This window comes from Coenobita brevimanus, chromosome 115 (genome assembly GCF_032717465.1).
Source record: "Coenobita brevimanus isolate Jiangsu-jjx chromosome 115, ASM3271746v2, whole genome shotgun sequence".
NCBI classification, from domain to species: Eukaryota; Metazoa; Arthropoda; class Malacostraca; order Decapoda; family Coenobitidae; genus Coenobita; species Coenobita brevimanus.
The window spans coordinates 5,366,198-5,392,792 of NC_137068.1; the positions used below are offsets into that span (position 1 = coordinate 5,366,198).

A 26,595-nucleotide genomic window follows, 5' to 3' on the forward strand; every position below is an offset into this window, starting at 1 on the left:
ATTTAAGCCTTTTCCTCCCCGGACACCCTGTATGTCCTTTACACCACATTATTTGGTACTGGTGAGGGATGCCTTCATGTGGCGGCATTATATTAACTGGGCAGCTACAATAACTGTTCTAAAAATGTCCCTTAACTCTTTCCAAGCCTTCAAAAGGAGGTTAATGGACTGTTGGAGAGGGGTAACTTCAACCTGCAGTCCACTGGGTTCACATTCAGATAAACCTGGGTCCAAAACAACACCACGCTCCACCTTCTTCTTGGCCTACCATCCTTCCATCCATCTTTCAACTTACACATACTCTTTTGTTGAACTCGGGAGGGACCAGTTGCTGTGATGAGTTAACAAGTCTCTATTAACCCCTTCACAATCAGAGTTCTCTCCCCAACTGTCATATAACTACCTGAAGGTGGCAAGAATAAAGTGAAAAATATTGTGTAAGGCGCTAAGACGTACATCTGGCTGGAGCACCATAACCCACTAAACCATCTTTCAAATTTGCATCAATAAGTTAATGCTGCTGTACCTCAATCTGTCTGGTTGGGCAGACCCATCAACCACAGGTAAGCAACGGGTTCTGCAGGGCCATTTTTCTGGTACAGTACAGTACATACGCTGTGTAGGGATTGGGCGCCCCCTTACGATAAAAAGCATCTCACCAGGGTTGGACTAGAGTTCTTCCCACAGCAAAGTGCAGGGATATACGAGGAGGTTTGGTTCCCGGGTGGACGCCGCAGCTGCTCTGCTCCACCACATGTAGGCTCCTTGTCACTGATGGCTATACATTAACAAATCACAGGATAATGCAGAGAGTGTTAATAAGGCTTACCTGGTGGGGCTGCGCAGACTGAGGGCGCTCTCAGGCCTCCTTACGTCATCTGAACTGTGGCGGCGAGCCAGACGATCAAACAATCTCTCTGGTTCCCTGTAAAGCAAGTCAGTAAATCATCATCATCATCATCATCACCATCACCATCACTATCATCATAATCATCATCACAATCACCATCCCTGTCTTCGTCATCTAACAACTTTCTCTCAACTTTAAACTGCATCACAGAGCTCTGAGTGTGTTAATACTGCCATAATACTTCATTCTCTGGCCCATATAGTATTGTGAGTGCCATAAGTGGCTTCACAGCACCTTTTCTATACTGCGATTTATTTACCACAGTCTCTTGTATGTCCTGTATACAGCTTTAATATCAACACAATTGGTATCAGTGGCATACAAGAGAATAATGAGATGTACCCTGCAGAATAAATCACTTAAGAAGAGGTGGTCTAGTGGGATATGGCTCTTTAACTGGATGTGGATTTCCATCTGACCCGTTACACTGCAGTGATCTGTTCGATACAGTCAGTCATTTCTCCTCTTCCTATTCTCTCCTTGTTTTGTTTTAACTTTTGTTGTATAGCGGCAATGACCTCTGTTACGCTGCCACGATCTTATAATATAATCAGTCAATCAACTCTCGATGGCTGTTGTGGTTTGTTGCTCTCATAATGCCACTCAGGGAACAGGGAGGCTGGTCACTCCTGTCTTACCTGTCAAGACTAACTAGCCTAGTACCAAGCCCCTATGCTTCTGACGGGGCGACAAAGGACTGAACGATGGACAGAAGAGGTGCAACAAAATCTCCAGTTTGATCATGCTTCACAGAAGTTTGCATCCCTTTTTAGCTAAGTACCTGTTATCTAACAGCACAATATGACAATACTACACCTATGCATCATATCCTTAATATTTTTGCATGACTAGCAACATATTTTATTACCCATGTCTTATAACTTTACTGATCTACAATCAGACCTCCCGACATGTTGTAAAAACACCCCAGCTTATACTGTGCCAGTACATCAGCCCTGTATGAGACAGCCCTAGCATGTATTCAGTCCAGACGGTGGGTGTTAGTGTCAAAGTGGACATGTGAAGGTGTAAGGTATGTGGGATGACAGATGGGCCATAGGCAGAAGGCTGTTAAAAAGCCTAAGCTCAAATTCTGAGACACACACACAAAAAATGGAGAGATATACTTTTCTTACCCTAGCTTGGCTCATATTTCATCCTTCATCAGCATATTCTACACAGCTAAGTGGCAGAAAAGGACAATACTACAGCTGAACACCCTTTCCAAAGCACTACTTTGCAACTAGAACCATTTTTCACTGATAATCTATTGTTACAACTCAGGATTCAACATGGACAGATGGCAATTTAAGACCAAGTTAGAGTAAAAACAGAAGACTGTAGTAGTTTTCTGTCAGCTAGGAGCAAACGAGCTATGGAACAAGAACCTCTGTGTCACTTACTTGTTAATGGGAGGGAGCTTGTCGAATGGACCTCGTACGGACAACACTGAGGAAGACTGTCAGGCATAAGGAAGAGAATACGTAATGACTAAGTATAACGATGGATATTACTTGTATTATTCTCTCTCTCTCTCTCTCTAAAATTACTGACTAATTATAATGATAGACATTATTTCTATTATTCTCTTTTTTTTCTCTCACTCACTCACTCTCTCTCAAATTAATGACAATATAATGATGTATATTTTTTAAGTGGTAGGTGGTAGTGACCATCATCCATTCACCTTGTGCAGCACTGCCTACTTTTTCCTTCACCTTCACTCTTTCACTATGCCTACCGTCTCTCTCCCTATTTCTCCCATCTTTCCTGTGATTTTTTATTACTCTTCAATCATTTTTGTGGTAGGTGGGGGCACTCATCATCCACTCACTCAATGTAGTGCTGCTGTCAGGTGTCTGCCTTTTCCTCTCCTCTCTCCATTCCTTCCATCCTCTTCCGTCTTCCTTTACTTCATTCTTTTCTTGTCCTCCTGCCTACTGATGACTTTACACTTCCTCTTTTGTCTTTCTTTACTTCATTCTTTCCACTTCCTTCTGCCTGTGGGTGACTCTACACTGAGTGACAAGCCAAATGATTTCCTGTACACCAGGAAACCATTTACTACACTGGGTGGTAACCATATAACCAAATTTTGGCACCGGGTGGTTTAGTGAGTAATTATTGCGCTCCAATCGGATTGAGCCGGTGAAGGTTTATATCCAAGGGATGGTTGGGGTTGATTGCTCATGTAATGCACTCAGGGATGAATGAGGCTGGTCACTCTCAGCTTAAATGTCAGGACCACCTGCTTAGCCCCGGGCTCCTACGCTCCTCATGGGGCAATGTAGGATTGGACGATGGATGGATGGATTCAATCATTTTCAGGTGGCTCTACAATGAGTGACAAGCCAACTGGTTTCCTGTATGCCAGGAAACCATTTACAATGCTGGGTGGTAACCATACAACCAACCCATACGTATTCCCTACGTATCAACAAGTGGGTTGGTGGAGGGTTAGCGTCCTTCCCGATAAAACAAGTACTGTATATACTGTACTGTCACTCAGAGACAAATGACCACCCTTCCGGGATTATTCTGTCTGGCTATAGATAGATAGATAGATATTACTTGGATAATATCTCTCTCTCTCTCTCTTTCAATAGCCAGACACCTTAATCCCATATGGGGTGGCCACAAACAAATCATCTCCATGTCACCATGTTCTTCACAATCAGGCTGCCATCTATCCAATTCACACACCCTTCTCTCATATACCTCTCTACTCCATTCCTCCATATCATCCTAGGTCTCTACCTCTCCTCCCTCCCACACCTCACTCACTATTACTTTTCTAGTCAGTCTCTCACTCTGCATCCTCCCCACATGGCCAAACCATCTCAAAGTATTTCTCCAAATGCTTTAAATCACATCCACAAAGCTCCACAACACTCCTTCTCGTATACTCCTCTAATCAGTCTCTCATTCTCCCATCAACACCACAACACTCCTTCACATATACTCTTCTAGTCTCTCTCTCTCTCTCAACACCACAATGCTCCTTCACAGATACCACTCTAGTCAGTCTCCCATTCTCAATCCTCTCCTTGTCATACAATGTCTCCTAAGGTTTGAATGTTACCCCAATAAACATGGGATGACTTTCCTAAACTGGATAAAATTTACTGGCGGAAGCAAGACTAAATTAAAACATACAGTAAGTGACTAAAATAGGTGAAGGGAGGTGACTCTCTATCTATCTATCTATAGCCAGATGCCTTAATCCTGTAAGGAGTGGCCACAAACAAATTGCCTCCATGTTGCCCAGTACCCTGCCATTTCACTGCCCTCCCCCCTGGTCTCATATACCTCCATTCTATCACTCCATCTCATCCTCAGTCTTCCCCTCCCTTTCCCCCCTCCACCTCACTCACACACACCTTCCTACCTTCCTAGTTAGCTCATCATCCACTCACTCAGAGCAGGGCTACTCCATAGTGATTCTATGTTGAGTGACAAGCCAAATGATTTCTTGTAGGTCAGGAAATCATTTAAGCTGGGTGGGAACCATATAACCAACCCATACATGTTCCCTAGGCATCAACAAGTGGGTTGGCGGAGGGTTAGTGTCCCTTCCCATAGAACAACTTACTGAAAAGATAAACAAAATGCCTCAGAGATAACTAACCCGTAACACAGTGGACTGGTCGTTGAGGAAGTTGGCACCATCTCGATCCCCTGAGTACTGCACCTCCATCTGGTACATCTCATACAGTTCCTGCAGCTCCGGTGGCATCCCGGGGCTTAATTCTAGTGGGAAGACAGTAAATAATAGTACTATGGTAATAATAATAGCAATAATAACAACAGTAATAATCCATCCATCCATCACCCGATCCTACGTTGCCCCATGAGGAGCATAGAAGCCTGGGGCTAGGCAGTTGGTCCTGACATTTAAGATCAGAGTGACCAGCCTCACTCATCCCTGAGTGGCATTACGTAAGCAATGAACCCCAACCACCCCTTGGATATAAACCTTCACCAGCTCAATCCGATTGGAGCACAATAATTACCCACTAAACCACCAGGCGCCAAAATTTGGTTATATGGTTACCACCCAGCATAGTAAATGGTTCCCTGGTGTACAGGAAACCATTTGGCTTGTCACTCAGTGTAGAGTCACCCACGGGCAGAAGGAAGAGGAAAGAATGAAAGACAGAAGAGGAAGTGTAAAGTCACCCGCAGCCAGAAAGACGAGGAAAGAATGAAGGAAAGAAAGACAGAAGACGATGGAAGGAAAGAAGGATGGAGGAGAGGACAGGGCAGACACCCGAGAGCAGCACTACATTGAGTGAGTGGATGGTGAGCGCCCCCACCTACCATTAAACAGTAATAATAATAACAACAATAATACTAATACTAATAATAGTAATAATAATAATAATAATAATAGTAATAATAATAATAATAACAACTAACAATAAAATAATCATCATCATCTCAACCTCTTTTTTCACCCGAGGATGTTAGTGGGGTCCAGAAAGCAAATGAGAAAAACATGAGAGAAGGAGAATTAATCAAAAACACATCAAATAAAATGGGCTAAGCACTCACTCACTCACCATTCAAGCCTATGGAATCCTGACTCCAATACATAGGCACACCTCTGCTATAAATGAAATCAATAAAGTCTAACCTAAAATACAATGAAAAACACACATCAGTCTTGTTATGTGACTGATGGTTATTAGATCATTCAATTATTTAATCTTTGTATTTTAACACTTTTTGTATATAATAACCATTTCACTTATTCAATTACTATAAACCCTTCCATAGCACCATTTTTAATATCAAATCACCCATTTTGATTGTACAGTCTCTAAGATCTCTACATTCAAAATACAACTGATCTTTATCTGTTCAGTTTTCAATGAACATAATCGAACTATATAGAGAGGTTGCCTTCTACACCGACTAAAAAAAAATATCTGTTACCCCTGGGTGAGATAAACTCTGACATGATTTGTGAAAGTGAAACTGTGTTCATTTGTTACTAGTAGTAGTTCAGAATCCTTGGTCCCTATGTCATGTTGCACCACACCACAGGGGTTACCAGTATCTTTCCTGTCATTTTTTGTTACTCTTCCTTCCCTTACACTAAGTCAAATGCCAAATGGTTTCCTGATTGGGCGATAACCATATAACCACCTCATATATGTTCCCTATGTGTCACCAAAAGTGGGTTGGTGAAGAGTTGGTGCTCCTCCCAGTAAAACAACTAAATCACAAACAAACGGCCACCCCTTACGGGATTATGGCGACAGGCTATAGAAAGATAGTCATCATTAAACCACAGGGATTGACTCATTTGTCACAAAATACCTACTATGCATCTTACTTTGGCCACCATAAGAAAGTTTAGATGAACTGGGAAGAAAATCAGAACACCACAAACACTACTGTTGTGCCATGATTAGTATTTGGCTGACAGTCATAAAAAGTTATGAAAAAAGTATCATGATTGATGCTTGACTGACAATTATGAACATTATCATAAATAACATTTGGCCAACAATTTTAAAAAGTATCATGATTTATATCTGCATGACAATCATAAAATGTACCATGATTAATATCTGACTGACACATTATGAAAAGTATCAAGATTAATATTTGGCTGACAATTCAGAACTTGATATTCCATCCTTCACTTCTTGAGGCCTCCCAGACTCAACTCTAAAAGGGATACCCTAAAACTCTTTATAACAAATTTTCATGTATAAACTTTAAGTTTTAACAAGCTCCAATTACTGAGGGTATAAGATATTGCACCAGCGTAACAGGTGCGTGTCACTGACAAACAACTGGGAAATATTAATAGTTAAACGTGTACTATAATACAGTGCTGGTAAATAGCATCAGTTTAATTTCACCTGACAAAACTGGGCCACTTTCACACCTTGAATGCTGTACAGTACTGAGACATGGTTCCATGAAATGAAATAAGCCACAGCTATGAAATATGAGTGAGTTTCCTTGGTTACTAGTCAAATCCACCCTCCAATATAGCTACACTTGGTCATCATCTGAGCTGAAAAGGACTTGCTACAGCTGGTTATGGATTGAACATATGATAAAAATGTGTGGAAAGCAGGTATGAGGGAGTAGGTATTTAAGATCTGAGTCATATATATTGCATAATAAAGAAATGTGGAATAGAGGGATGAGGATTGGGTTATATAATGGTTATGAAAAAAATATTTACTGTAAGGACGAAAAGGAAGAATTCAGTTGGTAATGGTCAAAATATAGAGAAGAATATCCATGGATTACATGTAATAATATTAAGCATAACTAAAACAATAAATGAATAAATCCTATGTAAGCTGCTAAAAAAAAAAAAAAAAAAAAAAAAAAAAAAAAAGGTACTGAAGGGGGAAGAAATGCTGATCATATATCGTTAACCAAATAAAATATAAGTTTACATATCAAGAATTTATTCACATAAAAAAGAACTAAATATACCACATACTGAAGATCATGACTGTCACATCTTTCATGATCAATACAACATAAAATATGCAAAATACTGTACATTCAGTGTGTACAATAACCACTCAAAACTTCAATGCCAGAATTTTGTGATGAAAGGCAGTTAAACATGCTGACAAGACAATGCTTCTGTGCGAGCATTTCAAATATGAGACTCCAGGTCATATGCTTAAACTTTAATTCATAAAGTGGAATGCAAACCCAAAATCCTTTACTGTCAGTTTTAGTCTGTGGTTATTAGTGGAAAGCAAACCCCCAAATCCTGTATCATCATTCTCAGTCTGTGGTTATTAGGTATGGTCAGCCTGCATCCTATAGTACAGAGTGCAGTCAGCAACAATATAAGAAGGCTAGGTACATTCCATCTAAATTGTTGTCAGAAATAGGGAGTTTACATTCCACTTTATAGTTTAATGATAAGCATACGGCCATAAATCTGCTCACCATTCCTGTCTCTATTTATTCGCTGTATTCACAGATACCTGAATGTGATGTAGTGGACTGAGACTCACATTATCATCCACCTGTGAGTGATAATATGCACCTTCATCCACTGTGTCTCATTCTAGCACCCTGGACTCCAGCAATGACAATGAGGCAGGGGAGGTGAACAAATTTTTATATCTAACTACTGCATATCTTTTTAAAATGATAAACTTCCTCTCTCCCAGACCAAGTGTGGGTGATCAAGGCTCATGGTCTCACTGGCCAAGGAGGTTCCTTGGTACCTCTTTGTTGCCAGTTTATCTGTGCATATGACACATCAATATTCTCTTATATGCTGTTTGTGCAATTTGTGCCAATATCAAGAGGGTTAAACAAAAAAAAAAGTACAATAATATAGCAATGAAAAGAAGTGGTGCTACAAACCCCTCTAAGCTCACAGGAATAAGGGCTCAACACTTAACCCGAGAACTGCAACTTGCATCACTTGACACCCACTTGTCAACTGTGGCGTACATCACCTGAGTCAGGCCAAAAACGTAACTTCCCGTGCATTGCTTCAGTGAGAACTGGTGAACAATGACTTGCAACAGACCATGTAGTGTCAAGGGAAGATTTTTTTTCAGTCATTCTCTACTATCTCTTTACCCCAACTCATATTGTATTTTGCTATGAAAGTCCCCTGAAATTTAAATCTTGAAACAAACATCGTGACTACTGTATATTGTACTATGGTAGATTTTGACAAAATTTGATATAATCAAACTTCAAAATAAGCTCTTTCATCTCATCAGACTAAAACTGTCCAATGAAAATTATTCTTTTCCAACATCAGACGAAAACACTGGAACTTATCTTCACCATAACTAAACTATGATGGATCCTGGCATTATATCACACATACTTATGCTTCAACATGTTCTCTTTCATATCAATGGAGAAAAATTGGCACTTGGGGACATTAGAAAACTGTTGGATTTTTACATACTTTAGGAAGTACAGTATTACAAACCCTAATGCTGCAATTTATGGATTAAAGTATAAACATGTCGGCAACATTCAAGTGCTTCCACCAGAATCACCCTCTTGATCTTCAACTAAACCCACACTGCATCAGGAGGTTGATTCCAAACATTTCCATAACTTTGGACTTTCAGAATAACCATGAGTTATCTTCTATGCATGTTAAATTTTCTGACCATGCAAGGATGGATACTACCTTCCAAACTCTGTTCTTTCTTGAATTCTTTCCTTTTCTGCACATTCATATCTTTCTTATTCTACACTTTTTATTTCATACGATCAACACAATCCAAACAAACTCTCAAATACACAGCATTTCCACTGCTCTTTCAACTTTTCACAATCATACCATACCAAATACCTCACATCCACATCTTAATATGGGCCCTAACACAAATTCATGGAATCCTTGTGCAGCTTCCAAATTAATGTTTAGCATCAAGGCCTTCATAGCATCAGCCAATTTTCTTTCCTGTGCCACTCTATTCTCAATTTTGTTTTGCTTCATTCCATTTAAAAGAGCTCCAATATGCTTGCAAGGATTGGCATTGGTCAGCTCTCCACACTGTTTGATCTCTAGCAGCCTTTCTATTCAGTCTCTTATCCCTGAGGCCACACTGTATGACTGTATGACCTTGTCCCTGATCTTTTTTGGTCTACCTCTCAAGCTATACCCTCAACATTCACACCTCTCACCGTCCACACCCAACTGTCATCCTCCATCCTCTCCACATGCCCAAACCATCTCAATACACCCCTTCTCATCACAACATTAATATATCCAAGTCATCTTCCTCTTAACTCTTCATTCACAATCCTAAAATCTTTTGTTTACTTTCCTCTTTAAGTTGGCCTTCAACTGCAAATCCTCCTCCTCCTCCTGGGGGATTGGGAGGGAGCTATTAAAAAAAAAAAAAAAAAAAAAAAAAAAAATCTGTACAACCAGGCACCAGAAACACCTAATAATATCAGTGCTGTTATGTGAAGGTGTCTGTCTTTAGCACCTCTTTTCTACCACTGCACTGTGGTACTCTAACACCCTCACCAATTCAGATTTCTTTCCATTCATTAGCACATCACACAAAGAACTACCTTCAGTATCTTAATTAAAAAAAAAAAAGTGTTATGAATCCTTCCTGAGTAATTTTGAAGGCTCACTTAACACAACCTGATAAATATCAAAATGTGAGTGCCGACAATAGTTGGTTTGATTTCACCTGATGGAACTGGGCCACTCCCACACCTTCCATACAGTGTTAAGTTGTGGCTGCATGAAATTTGATCAGTCTTAGTTGTACGGCAGGACAAAATCACTTTGGTTACTAGTCAAATCAACCCTCCAATCTGACTATATCTGGCCATCAAATGAGCTGAAGATGTTAAGGATCTTCTTCAGGCTAAAATAAACTCACTACAGAGTTGCATGTGATTAAAAAAACATCATTGCAGGTGATTCACACAACATCCTGTATACTGCATGCCCATCCTGCTTACCTTTGCCATCATGCATGGCTGAGAATGAAAATATAATGCTAATACTGTACTGTAAACTGTACTTTAATATCTACAAAGACATGTACTACCCAGCGATAAGCAAATTCTAATTCTATAATGTGAATGTTCTGTAATGTCTAAATACCGGGTGATCTGTATAATGTTTACATTATAAAATGTGTACATTAACCCACTGAGCTGAGGAAGACTTTTTATATCTATACCTGCTATATCCTTATGATTTTATTCAGCTTAAGTGAGACTGTTTAACACTAAATGGGCAGAAACAGACTTAGTAAATGCCTCAAAATCAAAACCAAGAGGCTTTTACAATTTGAATAAAATCATCGGGGGAAAAAAAAAAAAAAAAAAAAAGGGCCACTTCAATGCAAATGGTTACCTAAAAGCATATAATTTACAACATTCTAACTATTCAGTTTCTTTCACTTAAAAGTTGCAGTTTGTTTACACACATCCAAGCCTAAGTGAGAACTTCCTGCCTCTTCACAACTCTTCACTGATCATCTAACCCAGCATTCCCCCATCAAGAGCACAGGGCCCTAAGGCTACACTACTCAGTCCAGCATTTCCCCATCAAGAGCACAGGGCCCTGAGGCTAGGCTACTCAGTCCAGTATTACCCCATCAAGAGCATAGGGTCCTGAGGCTACGCTACTCAATCCAGAATTACCCCATCAAGAGCACAGGGCCCTGAGGCTAGGCTATTCAGTCCAATATTACCCCATCAAGAGCACAGGGCCCTTAGGCTAGGCTACTCAGTCCAGATATTTACGGCGAGCGATCAGTTGCATCTTCAATGTGTGGCATTATATGAGTAATCAGCCTCAACCATCCCTCAGAATTAGTCCCTAATGGGTTACAACTAGTCTGAGCAACGTAACTCACTAGACCACTATGCATCTAAAACATGTGTAAGGGCAACAGGATTAATGCACTACATCTGTACACAGCACAAAGGCCCAACCCTGATATCCCTGCATGCACTCGAGAACTGTCCCCCACAAGGGAATGTATTTAAGTGCAACTGGGTTTAAAATTAGAGCTGTACACATGCCCTTAATTTCTGAAGGCCAATATTAAACACCTGCAAGGACAAGAAATTGTTAGGCTGCCTTCCACTGTGGGTAACCTTATCAGGCAAGAAATGTATTCGTCAAACTTTTTAAATTTTACATCATGTTTCAGTAAAAAAAAAAAAAAAAAAAAAAAAAAAAGAGAGAGAGAGAGAGAGAGAGAGAGAGAAGGGTGGTTGCTGTTCTCATCACTATCTTGGGTTTAGTCAGCTGAATCTCCATGACATTCTTTTCAGTTACTTCTTCCTGTTCTCTGACAATTTTATTAAACTTCAGTCAGGCCTCTTATACCAAAAAAGGTTTGTAATGGCTATATTTAACTCCTCCAGTTTGAAAAATTTACCATCTATTAAGTAAAACTGTCTAGAGGGAGAAAAAATTCTTTCTCTCTCTCTCTCATAGATGAAAACTCCATCACATACAAAACCTGCATCACCTGGAACAGACTCCCCATGGATGTGGTTAACAGCACTACAGTACAGCAGTTTAAAAGCAATCTTCATTGGCTCTTACCCACAAATATGAAGTATCTCCTGGGTATAGACCATAAATTCTTTTAGATACTAACTTTTCCTTATAACTTGTATCTTTCCCTCTGACATTTCCTTTGTCCACCTCAATCCATCCATCCATCATCCAGTCCTATGTTGCCCCATGAGGAGTGTAGGAGCCCGGGGCTGGGCAAGTTGGTCCTGACATTTAAGATGAGAGTGACCAGCCTCATTCATCCCTGAGTGGTATTACGTGAGCAATCAACCCCTACCACCCCTTGGATATAAACCTTCACCTCAATCTACATGCTTAAAACAGTATAAAGAGTAACACCAGTACCTTCCACAATAACCCTTTTCACTGTAGTTGGTCTATCTATATCTATCTATAGCCAGATGCCTTAATCAATGAAGGGGTGGCCAAAAATGAATCACCTCCATGTCACCCTGTCATCTGCCATTAGGATGCTGTACCTCTAACACATCTCCCTCACTCATATACCTCTCCACACCATCCCTCCACCTCATCCTCAGTCTTCCTCTCCCCCTCTCCCCACCCCACTCACACACTCTCCTAGTCAGTCACTCATTCTTCATTCTCTCCACATGACTGCTGGTGCACTGAACAGTCTATGCAGGCCAACCCTAGATTTTGTTCAACACAGAAATCATGCCAACATTTAAAGAACTGTCTAAGGTAATTATTTCTCTCTACTGGAACAAGCAGATATAAAATCTACGCTAATACTTGGAAAATCATGACAGCTAGGGGATTTTCTCTCTCTCTCTGTGCTATCTTCTGGCAATCTTTTTCATTTTACAATATACTTTTCAAACTGGTGGGGTTACACAGAGTCTTCATTAACCCCTTCATGATGAGAGGCTATTCCTAAGTGTAATAAAAACCATCTGATACAAGTAGAAAACTAAAAAGATACCATTCAGATACAAGAGAAATAATAAGCAAGGGGGGGTAGCTTGGATATAGGAAATGGGGGGGATGTATTTGGATTTAAAAAACAGTATTAATAAATAAATAAAAAGTGGTAAAGGGGTAGCCAAACCATATTAAGGAGAGTGAAGATAATAATATGCATGGATGTAGTTTCAAAAAAGTGGCCAAGGGGTGGGAAAGTCTTATTATGGGGAAGCCAAAGGAGGGATGGAGTTGAGAGGTATATGAGGGAGGGGGGAGTGAGTTGGGGGGGAGGACAGTCACATGGTTGGTGACAGAGTGACTTGGAGGCGTTTTGTCTCCGGCCACCCTTTGCAGATTTGGGTGTCGGGCTATAGATAGACAGATAAAGAAGAACACCACAGGAAGGTTTGATGGTACTCCCCTGGATATTAAATATAACGAGGCATGTTCACCCAGCCACCCCTCTGGCTATACTACTACTAATGATCCAGAATCCTCCCTTGCTCACCCACAATCCTCCCTCGCTCACCCACAATCCACTCTCGCTAACCCACAATCCTCCCTTGCTCACCCACAATCCTCCCTCCCTCACCTTCAATCATCTGCCGCTGCCGAGTAATGATCTGGTCACACAGATTCCGCTGCCGGTCATAGCGCATAATCACCAGGTCCCGCCGCCTCAGCTCATGTTCCTTAAGCAACGCCTCACTCTCCATTTCCACTTTCTGTATTTCTAATTCATGTACCTGAAATACAGATGAAATTAAGTACTTATGGTAGCTTGCCACTTTTCTATCTATCTCTATCTATCTATTGCCTGACACCCCAGTCCCACTAGGGGTAGCCACGAACAAATTGCCTCCATGACGCCCTGTCCCGTGCCATTTCACTGCTCTGCTCCCAGCTCACATCCCCCTCTCTCATATACCTCTCCACTCCACCCCTCCATCTCATCCTTGGCCTCCCCCTCCCTCTTGCTTGTCACTTTTCACACTATTTACATCAACCTTCTCACTATAATGGTCATTTTCTGGTTTTTTGATGCTACTACAAACAATTACACTGTATTTGGATTAGTAGTGGCATTTAACAGTGAAGGGTTTAAGACAACATGCACAGTATTAAGTGGGGAATTACTGACACTGTTTCAATATGTGGGTATAATTCTTGCTTCTTGGTGATAATTTTACCTTGCACAGCAGAGCCAGAAGTTCCCTCTGTTCATCTGTTGTGATGGTCTTGGGAAGTGCCTGTGGATATATACATACATACACATCACTAGCACATACAAAAATACATACACATATAGGAAACATGACAGACTTACATAATCTTAACTAAATATCTCATGGAGCACCCTGCTGAATTAGCCAGTACCTTGCAGTCCACTGGGTTTATGTCTGAGATGAAACTGGGGTTACAACTGCCACTATTCAGGACCCATGAGAGAGATCTTGTGGTCTTGGTACTGAGAAATATTACATGCCCCTGACCATTCACCCATACTGACAGACACCCACCCCTACTCCAAGTTAGGAATACATAATTACACAAAAGAAAAGCACTCAGTTCTTAATATATGTTTTGTTCACTATTTTTGACTTGCCAATCAAATATATTAGATACAGATCATGGAATACTGAAAATTTACTACAAATAAGTAAGGTCTTAACTTTTCCCCCGCCCACCCACCCAGTCTGGACCTGGACTCTGGTTGGTACAATCAACACTCATTCTCCAAGGCTCTACTACTACTACTACTACTACTACCATACTACAACTACATTCTAAACCTATTACAGTGCTCTCCTAATCTGACACACCAACAAACTTCAAGTGCAAATAAAGTAACATAATAACATACTGTGGTGTGAAGTAAGCAAGTATGAGTGAGAGAAATGCTATGCTATACATATATAAAAATTCCCAAGCATATACAGTACCGTACTACATACAACTGCAAGCCACTGGTAAATAATAAACTACAGTATAAGATATGCTGATTTTTATATGCTTAGAGAAGATAAATTATATACCGAGGGAACAAAAGTTGAAGGAATGAGGAAAGTATGACTCAAGTTTTACCTGGATTTAAAAATAGCATACAGTACCAGAGTTTACTGAGAAAGCAATGGCAAGAACCTACTGCAGTAGATTCGCATTATAAACCACATTCAACAGTCTATTTGCCATTTTAAAAAAAATAAAAAATAAAAAATAAAAATCACTGCTACCTGTAAATGATCTACCAGTCTACCCCACTCTACAGTACCATTATGTTTACATATGTATTGTACACATAGCATTATCTACATTCCTGAAGGCTTTGGCTCAACATGCATGTATACCGTAAGCCTTCTGTCAGCCATACATGTCATCAAACAGTGATTATTTGGTGCCATGTTGCTCCTTCATCATCAATGTGCACCAACAAGTAGTCTACTGCAAGTTTTCCAAACATAAAATGCCTTTACGGTCATCAGCCCTTAATTAAGGCTCTTGATAGTATGATGGAGCTTATCTTCTCTTAGGCCAGCAGAAATCTACAGCTAATGAGTCCAACCTACTCCAAGCAGCAGACTGTAACTGTGTGTTGTTGTGATATTTAGGTATACATTTTTTATTTATAATGAGAACTGTCTGTTAAACAAAGAAAAGTTCTTTCTATCTATTGCCACAAACAAATCACTTCCAGGCTGCTCTGTCCTCTGCCATTTGCCTGCCCTCCCTTCAACTCACACACCCTTCTCTCAAATATCTCTCCACTCCTATCCTTTCATATCTCTCTCCACTCTATCCTTTCATATCTCTCTCCACTCCATCCTTTCATATACCTCTCCACTCCATCCTTCCTTCTCATCCTTGGTCTCCCTGCCATCCTCTCCCCTCAGCTTCATTTCCATAAAATCTTCTAGACAATCTCTCATTCTCCATTCTCTTCAGATGGCTAATAAAGCTGAATAAATAATTATTTACCTGGTGCAACTTAACCAGCAGTATTCGGCAACGCTTCAATCGCCGTCTGCATCGTTTACGTTTTGCAAGGAGCTGTGCAGAGAAGGTGCAGACAGGGTGGTTGGTAACAAGAGGCACAAGAGTAAACAGCAGATGATTAGGTGCTGAATGTGAAAAAGATTTGAAAGGGAAAAGAATCATGGGAGAAGAACTACCTGTAATTTGTTTAAATGGATGATGCATGTTTCATTATGCTTGGGATACTACCAGGAAATTTTATTCCCCTCTGACAAGGCTCTATACTATGCCCTTTTCACCTCAACTTGGCCCAGATTTTCATCGTTCTGTAGTTAATTACAGATAGTTCAATGGCAAGAAATGACAATACTACCATTCTACCTTCTTCCCATAGAACTTCTTCGTGACTAGCATCAAATTCTAGCAACAATCTACTGAGAACTCTGTATTCAAGTTGGAGAGATGACAATTTCTGGCCAAGTTAAAGTAAAGAGGGTATAGTGAACAGGCTAATTAAGATTACATCTAACCCCTCTAATTTCAATACTCTCTCAAGCTTACTAAAACTGTTTGGTGTTGTAAGGGTAAAACATGGAAGATAAAAACTGAGTGAGAAAAGGTGTAGACAAACTTCATTTATAAAATACAGTTTTTGAAGCACATAAAACGTGGTGACAGAGGAACAGAAGGCATACACTACATGGCTAGGTGCAGGCTGTGAAAAGAGAAGAAGATCGGAATACAGAGTGTATTAATATTAAAACTGAGAGCACAATGCTTTGTGGTGCTGATGTGGATGTGCTAAAAAATGTTAGGAGCTGTACCCAACAATAGTCTGGCTATGTGGAGAGAATAAATGAGAGACTGACTGGGAGAGTGCATGTCAGTGAGGTGGAGGGGGGAGGGGGATACTGATGATGAAGTGGAGAATCATATGCATGAGGCTGGTCAGGTGGCAGTACAGAAGTAGGTCTGATAATAAGCTTTACTTGAGTCCAATCTTATGCATACCATGTACAGCACAGTCAACCATACACTGTGCATAAGTCAATCTCATAATACAACTCACATCAATATACAGGATTAAGATACCTGTATAATTTATCTAACATGAACTATCTTGGGAAATTGAAAACAATGTGACTTCAGTAAAGCACAAATAAACCAATGAATTATTCCTGTGCTATGTCCATCACATACAACATGCTTTGTCTAAACATTAATCACTATATTCACTTGAAAACTAGGAAGTTTAACACTGCATGCATGTGTTGTAATTACTATAAAAATTGCAAAAAATTTTAAAAACTATCTGGAAACCACACCAAAGAATTGATGTTTATGTAAAATGAACATAAGCACATTCAAATATATGGAAAAATATGTAAACAAGGCTCATAAATAGCCATCCAGACACAAGATGCAACATTCATTATACACAGCCTCTTGAAGCAATCACTCACGTCACACTCACTTCTCTATTCATGATCATCATCATCATTATCATTATTACCATCAACATGATCTTTTTTTTTTACCTAAGGTCACAGTAAGGTTGGATTCAAAAACCAAAAAGAGAAACTGTGAAATTGGAGAACTATATAACGAAATGCCCAATGAAATGACCACACAGACATAACACATCATTCAAGTCCCAGAAAACCCTCACAGAAATATACACCTCTGCCAATCCTCATGTCTGATGCTTGAAATGGATGCCTTCATGCAGTGGCACCAATATAAGAGGATGGTGGAGCTGGCAGGCTATACAAACATCCCTGAACTCCCTCCCTATCCCCCAAAAGAAGGATGGTGTGGACTGGATGAAGGAAACTTTAAGCCGACAGTCCACTGGGTTCCCACTGAGATTTGTCTCAGGTTTTAACAACTACTGATCTTCATGTCTTGACCATCACTCTATTACTTATCAATTTTCACACTTCTCTCAAAGGCATCTCACTTGTCACTCCCTATGCCTTACCTCTTCCATTTCCTTAATTCTATTTCTGACCTGCATCATATTCTCTCTCTCTCTCTCTCTCTCTCTCTCTCTCTCTCTCTCACCCCCCCTCCCTCTCCCTCTCTCTCTTTCATCCTCTACTTAACCTGCAACATCTGTTCAACTTTTGTCCTCATTTCAGTGTGCCTCTGTTCTTTCACAGTAAATACAATTCTCTCTCTCTCTCTCTCTCTCTCATCCTCCTCTTAACCTGTAACATCTGTTCAAATTTCGTCCTCATTTCAGTGTGCCTCTGTTCTTTCACAGTAAATACAATTCTCTCTCTCTCTCTCTCTCTCTCTCTCTCTCTCCCTTACCTCCTCCATCTCCTTAGCTCTCTTCTTAACCTGTATCATCTCCTGTTCAACTTTAGTCCTCATCTCAGTGTACCTTTGTTGTTCCTTCTGCAAATACATAAGGTCTTCCCAAGCCTGTGTTACTTCCTCGGGTTCATCATCATCATCACTATCATCATCTGTAGAGAAATAAAAACAAGATCAGGATGGAGAGTGAGAGATTGATGAGAAGAGTGTATGTGAATGAGTGAATGAGGTGGAGGGAGGGGAAAGGAAAGGGGAGGCCAAGGATGAAATGGATGGATGGAGTGGAGAGGTATATGAGACATGGGGGTGCGAGCTGGGAGCAGGACAGTTAAGTGGCAGGGGACAGCGACATGAAGGCGATTTGTTTGTGGCCACCCCTTATGGGATTAAGGCATCTGGCAATAGATAGATAGACAGGTTTCTTGCTCATGTTATGCCACTCAGGGATGCATGAGACTGGTCAACCACTGCCTTATATGTTAGGACTGCATAGCCTAGCCCTGGGACCCTACACTTCTGTCAGTACGGGTTCCGTCAGGGACGCTCCACCTTCTCACCTACCTTTCAGACTCATGGTCATCCTCCTTTTGGGACTTTGGCGAAAGCTTTGCCATTGCACTTGACATCTCAAAGGCTTTCGATCGAGTCTGACATAAATCTTTAATTTCCAAACTGCCCTCCTACGGTTTCTATCCTTCTATCTGTGCCTTCATCGCTAGCTTCCTTTCTGGTTGTTCTATAGCCGCTGTTGTAGACGGCCATCGTTCTTCTCCTAGATCTATCAACAGTGGTGTTCCTCAGGGCTCTGTTCTATCACCTACTCTCTTCCTTTTATTCATCAATGATCTTCTAAGCTATACATCTAACCCTATCCACTCATACGCTGATGACTCCACCCTTCACCATTCCATTCGGTTCCCGCAACGCCCATCTCAACAGTTACTTCAACAAACAAGGGATGAGGCTATGGCACACCTAATGTCTGACTTGGCTCGTATCTCTGACTGGGGTAAAAATAATATGGTTGTTTTTAATGCATCTAAGACTCAGTTCTTACACCTATCAACCCGACAAAATCTTCCACAGGTATACCCATTAATGTTTAATAATATTCAGCTTAATCCTGCATCATCCTTGAACATGCTTGGGGTTTCATTTACTCGGGACTTATCTTGGAAAGATCATATTACATCTCTTGTAAAATCTGCTTCCAAGAGATTGGGTGTGCTAAGCCGACTCCGCTCTTTCTTTACCCCTGCACAATTGTTGACTCTATACAGGGGTTTTATCCGCCCCTGTGTGGAGTACAACTCTCATGTGTGGGGAGGCTCCCCACATACAGCTCTTCTCGATAGGGTGGAGTCAAAGGCTTTTCGTCTCATTAACTCTCCTCCTCTTACTGACTCCCTTCAACCTCTGTCTCTTCGCCGCACTGTTGCATCTTTATCTCTTTTCTATCGCTACTTTAATGGTCACTGCTCCTCTGAACTGTCTGCTTGCATTCCTCCACCTCTACGACGGGCGCGTAGCACCCGTCTGGCAACAAACTCTCATCCCTTTTCTGTCCAACTCTCTAATGCAAGAGTTAACCGTTACTCCCAGTCTTTCATTTATGCAACAGGTCAGCTCTGGAACTGTCTCCCTCTGTCTGTATTTCCTGCTGCCTATGATCTCCAGTCTTTCAAACGCAGTGTGTCCAGGCATCTCAAAATGATCGGATCTTGAATTTGGCTCTCTATTGTATTTTGTTTTTCTCTTGGAGGGAACTGTTACTGCGGGCTCATGGCCTTTGGTTCCTTCTTCCTCGCAAAAAAAAAAAAAAAAAAAAAAAAAAAAAAAAGGGACAAACTGGGACTGGATGACATGATGATGATGATGTGATGACAGTGGGTAATTATGGCACTCCAATCGGATTGAGCTGGTGAAGGTTTATAACCAAGGGGTGGTTGGGGTTTACTGCTCACGTAATGCTACTCAGACATGAGTGAGGCTGACCATTCTCATCTTAAATGTCAGGACCAACTTGCCTAGGCCAGGGCTCCTAAGCTCCTCAGGAGGCAACGTAGGACTGGATGATGGATGGATGGACGGATGATGATGATGATGATAATAATTCCATCCATCATCCAATCCTACGTTGCCCCATGAGGAGCGTAGGAGCCCGGGGCTAGGCAGTTCAGTTGGTCCTGACATTTATGATGAGAGTGACCAACCTCACTCATCCCTGAGTGGCATTACATGAACAATAAACCCCAACCACTCCTTGGATATAAACCTTCACCGGCTCAATCCGATTGGAGCACAATAATTACTCACTAAACCACCAGGTGCCAAAATTTGGTTATATGGTTACCACCCAGCATAGTAAATGGTTCCCTGGTGTACAGGAAACCACTTGGCTTGTCACTCAGTGTAGAGTCACCCATAGGCAGAAGAAGGAGGAAAGAATGAAGGAATGAAAGACAGAAGAGAGAGTGTAAAGTCACCCGTAGGCAGAAGGAAGAGGAAAGAATGAAGGAAGGAAAGATAGAAGATGGAAGGAAAGAAGGATGGAGGAGAGGACAGGGCAGACACCCGAGAGCAGCACTACATTGAGTGAGTGGATGGTGAGCACCCCCACCTACCACAATGATGATGATAATAATAATAATAATAATAATAATAATAAAAAATAAAACTTGTAAGGAGAACTGGCAAAAGTGCGTTCCATTAAATGGTCAAGTTCTCATTCACCAGACAGAACTGTCTCATTACCATAATCTGAATGCTGTGTCTTGGTTGTATGCAAATTGGTACTGGTATGTCTTAGTTATGAGGCAGGAATGTGTCTCCTTGGTTACTATTTAAAATGATGCTCCATTCTCAATACATTTCACCATCAACTCAGCTGAAAAGGTTACAGATCTTTGTCAGGTTAGAGTAAATGTGCTATAGATTCTAACAGTAAATCAGTGAATTTCCAAATCAAAGTTTTCTCAAAGAATTACAACATGGCACCATGTAATTCAAATACAAAATCTATTGTCACAAATGATTCACCTCTGTCACCCTACCATCTACCATCTAGCTGCCCTTTCTTCAACTCACACCCCCTTCACTCATACATCTCTCTACCTCATCCCTCCATCTCATCCTCTGTCTCCCTCTCCCTCTTCCACATCACTTACATACAGTACACTCTCCTAGTCACCCTCTTATTATCCATCCTCTCCACATGGCCAAACTACCTAAATGCATTTCTCATAATGTTTTCTAGCACATCCACATCAACATTTTACAGTCCCACCTTTCTCTTTACACTATCCATGAAAACCTCCCAGTACAACATTCCATTATGGTACAAATCAAACTTACCTTCAAGAATAAGAGGGAAATTTGCACAAGACCTCATCTCTCTCCTTATCCGTGTCCATATCAATAATTTCCTCACTGTAGTGGTTGCAAATGAGGACTATTCAAAGGTATGTAATCCATGAAGTGTAAAATCAAAGTTTTTTCCAAGAACAAAAATAAGAAAGTACTGTACATATAAAACCTCACCTTTCTCCTTATCTGTGTCCATATCAATAATTTCCTCATCAGTGTGGAGGCGGGTCCTGGCGCGTCTGGCTCTCTCTGCCTCCCACTCCCTCACCACCAGATTCTGACGCTCAAACTCCATCGACAAGGCCAGAATGTTGCTGTCTATGTCCATTATTTTGTTCCTGTGGAGAAGAATAAGCAATAATCTCTCTCTCTCTCTCTCTCTCATACAAAATGGGAGAGGAGGGGTATAGAACTGAGGGTCACAAGAGTTGGAAGAAAGACAGCCTGATAACAGGGGAAAGGGTGATGTGGAGATGATTTGTTTGTGGCCACCACCTCCAGGATTAAGGTGTTTGGCTATAGGCAGATACAGTATACAGACAAATAGAGACAGATAGATAGTAGATATAGACACACAGTAGACAGATAACTTGCTATACTGATATACAAACTGATGAATAGATATACTGACAGAAATATGACCACACAACAAAATTTATCATCATCATCATCATAATATCATCATCATCACCAACATCATCCCTCACAACTATACACTATTCTGACATTCATTATCTTGTTCCTGTGACAGCGTAAAACAATGAAGTGTTTCTTAATGCTAAAGTGTTATGCATGCTGGAGAGGAACACCATCAAATAGTAGCACTGATATATGGTAATTGGGAAGCTCCAATGACTGCTTATACAAAGGTTCCTCAGTTCCCTCCCTATTCCCCAAAATGTGAATGGAGGACTGAAGGAGAGGTGCAACTTCTGCCTGCTGCTCAATGGGTTTACATTCAGACCAACCCAGGCTACAACACCTACAACTGCTAAAGTTATGGTTATTATAAATGGGGCAGTACACCCAAACAAAGGCTGGAGAAGGATGCTTTCAGACAATAGCACTGACTTAACTGGGCAGCCCCAGGCCCTAATTCTTTTTGAGTAAGGAGGCTCCCTAACACCTCTTCGTTACTGATTTATTTTCCAAACTACTCAATAATATTACTTGCTTTGCTTCTTATGTCTTTTCAGTATCGACAAAGATTGCATGAATGATGCACAAGAATATAGTAATAGAGCAGAATCAGAAATAAATGGGTAAGGAAGTGGTGTTAGCAGGCTTCCTAATCATACGAGAATGCTGCCCCTAGAGACTGGTTATACAAAATTCCCTCAATTCTATCCTGCAAAAGAAAGATGGTGGATTTTATGAGTGGCAGCTTCAACCAGCAGTCCACTAGGTTCATGTCCAGCTGAGTCTGGGGCCACAACAACAACAAGCAATCTATTGTATAAACATCTGTTCCCTAAAATGGTCCACCAAATCCTCTTTCAGTCCCTTCATCACCTTCATATTCATCTGCTGTTCTCTCTCTTCCTCTTCCCTCTTGATCCAGGCACTTACCTGTGTTCATGACTTTCCACCATCGCCCCACCTCCTCCTCAGTCTCTCCTTTCCCCTCTCCCCTGCCACTTCATCCTCAGTCTCCCCCTCCACTTTATACTTAATCTCCCCCTGCCCTTTTCCATCTCCAATTCATTACCAGTCTTCCCTTTACCAACTCCCCCTCCACTTCATCCTCATTTCCCCCTCCACTTCATCCTTCATCTCCTTCCCCACTTCATCCTCAGTCTCTTCCTTCCCTTCTCCCCTCCTCCATCTCAGTCATATACAGTAGAAGTCCTATTTTTCGGCATCTATGGGACCAGGCTAGTGCCGAAAAATCAAAATTGCCGAATTATCAAAAACCCTACCCACTCAATACCTTATATGTTTTGGTGAACACTATCATCACTACTCATATCATTACAAATGTGCTTGGAGAGAGTACTGTATACTGTTTGATACTGTACAATACTGTAATGAATACAGTACTATACATGAATATGAAAAATAAAGAAATTAGTGAACATACTGTATATAAATGTAATGGTACAGTAGGCCTACAAGTTCACTTGCACTTACCTAAACTTATAGTAGGTTCCTTAATTACATATGTACAATAGAAGGGGTTAATTGGACTCTGCTACTGCTGGAAGAAGTCCCCAGCAGTAGAGGGTCCTCAAGGAGAATTTCAAGACTGACGAAAAAAATCGGAAAATCTGCCGAACGATCAGAGATTTTCGTAAATGGGACTATTTCTCAAAACTGCCGAAATGTCAGATTTGCCGGGGAATTGGATGCCGAAGAATTGGACTTTTACTGTACATGTCCACCCTATCCCTCCATCTCATTCTCAGTCTTCCTCTTTCCCTCTCCCCCTCAATCTCATCCATATACTTCACTCATCCATCCACCTTATCCTTGGCCTTCCCCTCCTCCTCCTCAACCTCACTTATATATGTCATCCTATACTCTGTTTTACACTAACTTGGTCAAAAGCTGCTCCCTCTCCATCATGAATGCTAAGCTGCAAGAATACATTAGCACCAGAATATCATGTTTGTCATGAAAAGGATGCTGATCCACAATATCGTCTTTTTCTGCAACTTAACTGTGAAATAAGCTACACAATGACAAAAATCTGGGCCAAGTTAGAGTAAAAGAAGTATAGCCTATCTCTCATTCCACATGCTCTCCACTTGGCCAGACCTACGACTCCATTTATCCTCCTCTTTCTCCTTACCTGAGAGACATTTGTTCCCTGAAATGCTCCAACAAATCTTCCTTCAGCTTTCTCATCTTTTCAGCATTCCTCTGCTGTTCTTTCTCCTGCTCCTCCCTCTTCTGTGTTCCAAGCTCCCTCATCTGGGACGCAGACTCACAACGTCCATCATTAATCTTAGATTTGAGCCGGTTAACCTCATCTGTCAACTCAGCGATTATTTTCTTGTACTCTGAGACATGATAGGTTACATCCAACACATTACGACGCACCTGTAAAAAATAAATAAATATGAGTAAATAAACAAAATGTGACAGCCACCAAGGCGAGTAAGCTGGTCATTTATTTCAAATTTATGGCACTATGACATGTGGTACATTGCCCATTACAATACACCTGAAAATTAGTAAAAAAATGTTTAACATGAGTAAATAAAATAAAAATAAATATATCCTATATACATACATCATCTAATCCTGTGTTGCCCAATGAGCAGTGCAGGAGCCCTGTGCTTGGCAAGCTAGTCCTGCCGTTCAAGATGAGAGTGACCAGCCTCACTCATCCCTGAGTGGCATTACATGAGCAACAAACCACAACCATCCCTTGGATAGAGACCTGCACTGGCTCAATCCGATTGGAGCGCCTTAATTACCCACTAAACCACCAGGTGCCATAATTTGGTTATATGGTTACCACCCAGCATAGTAAATGGTTTCCTGGTGTACAGGAAATCATTTAGCCTGTCACTCAGTGTAGAGTCACCCATAGACAGAAGGAAGAGGAAAGTATGAAGAAAAGAAAGACAGAAGGAAGAGGAGAGTATGAAGAAAAGAAAGACAGAAGAAGGAAGGAAGGAAGAGAGGAAAGGGCAGTCACCCAAGGGCAGCACTACACTGAGTGGATGTTGAGCGCCACCATAGCTAAATATAGTATATATAATTATTAAATAAATTAATAACAAACTGAATACCCTGTATGCCATCAGGCAGGTAACATGGGCCACATTAAATGCTGTACGTGTGGCATACTGTACCTCCTTGAATTTCACCTGAGCATAGTAATGAGGTACAGTACTTCACAGCACAGGCTATAAATGTCGTATAAAAACACTTCATGTGTGAGTTACCATACTAAATGAGCTCGGCTATAATTCAGACACAGAGCACAAGCACGTACTGTGGCTAGTGTAGTTCTTGGCGTGAGACTTCCTTTATGCATCCCTCAAAACCACTCAGCCTCTGCAGGTCTACAAGATGTGTGGCCGTCACACAATCATGGCGTTTCCTTCAGATCCACACATTCCTACCTACTGCACTGGGGATGGCAATGGGTTCACACATCCTTTCAACCTGCAGTGGTGAGGGGCTTCCAGGCCTCCATGTGTATAAGCTTCAAAGAGCAAATTAGCAGGATACCCTTATACCATAACAACTAAAATATTTAGGCTGGATATAGTAACTATAATGAGACAATTGTTAATCGTTTCATTTTTAAAGGCTCCAACATGCTTGCATGCAACAGCCTTGGTCACCTAATGGCGGCTCTCCATGCTGCATGATCTATTGCAGCCTCCCTGTTCAGTCTCTTAACCCCGAGGTCACGCTTAATGACCTTGTCCCATGTCTTTCTCGGTCTACCCCCCATAACCCTACCCTCAATACTGACACTTCTCACCTTCCTCACCCAATCATCCCCCATCCAATATATATATTGGTATATGTGCAAAAAAGTGAATATACATTAGCGCAGCTTGATGTCTCTGGACGGGGATGTGGCTACATAAATTTACCTACATCATATCGGTGATCTTGCAGGGAAAAAAAGAAAAGAAAAAAAAAAAGGCTGGGGGGAAAATAATTACTTGAAACTAACCACCCATCCCCTTGCTTACCTCCCTCAATGGCTGTACAGAAGTAGTATGTTTAAAAAGGTGTGTGCTCTTACCAGTACACTTGAATAAAACAATAATAGTACTCACATTCTTGGATATATTTTTTGCCCTGTCAGCATATATGAGTGTGTTGCGTGTCTCCTCCCGGTGCAGATGGCATGGAGACACATGAGCCACCATCACCGTCCGACAGTTGCCTGACAATGCATCCTGTGAAAAGTAATACCGTTGTTGTTTGTTTTGTTGCTGTTTTTGTTGCTTAATCATGGTCTGTTTGGCTAGGCAGACACATCAACCACAGGTAAACAACTGCTTCTGTGGGGCCGTCCTACAGGTACAGTATTGGGATCCAGCACTCCTTTGTGGCAGACGCCGCCTCACCAGGGTTGGCCCAGGGTCCTTCC

The 26,595-nt window shown here is 41.1% G+C and overlaps 1 protein-coding gene across 1 annotated transcript in view; it reads right to left on the bottom strand.

Moving 5' to 3' along the window:
• Positions 1-26,595, bottom strand: part of Kif19A (Kinesin family member 19A) — a 133,001-nt gene that overhangs the window by 26,061 nt on the left and 80,345 nt on the right. Inside the window, exons 9-19 of the mRNA XM_080286986.1 lie at positions 26,279-26,401; positions 24,322-24,572; positions 21,705-21,868; positions 18,159-18,316; positions 15,846-15,917; positions 14,060-14,119; positions 13,462-13,615; positions 10,367-10,384; positions 4,539-4,660; positions 2,314-2,369; positions 830-925 (exon numbers count right to left, since the gene is read on the bottom strand). Coding sequence (XP_080143112.1) covers positions 830-925; positions 2,314-2,369; positions 4,539-4,660; positions 10,367-10,384; positions 13,462-13,615; positions 14,060-14,119; positions 15,846-15,917; positions 18,159-18,316; positions 21,705-21,868; positions 24,322-24,572; positions 26,279-26,401 — 1,274 coding nt within the window. The remainder of the gene's footprint in view (positions 1-829; positions 926-2,313; positions 2,370-4,538; positions 4,661-10,366; positions 10,385-13,461; positions 13,616-14,059; positions 14,120-15,845; positions 15,918-18,158; positions 18,317-21,704; positions 21,869-24,321; positions 24,573-26,278; positions 26,402-26,595) is intronic.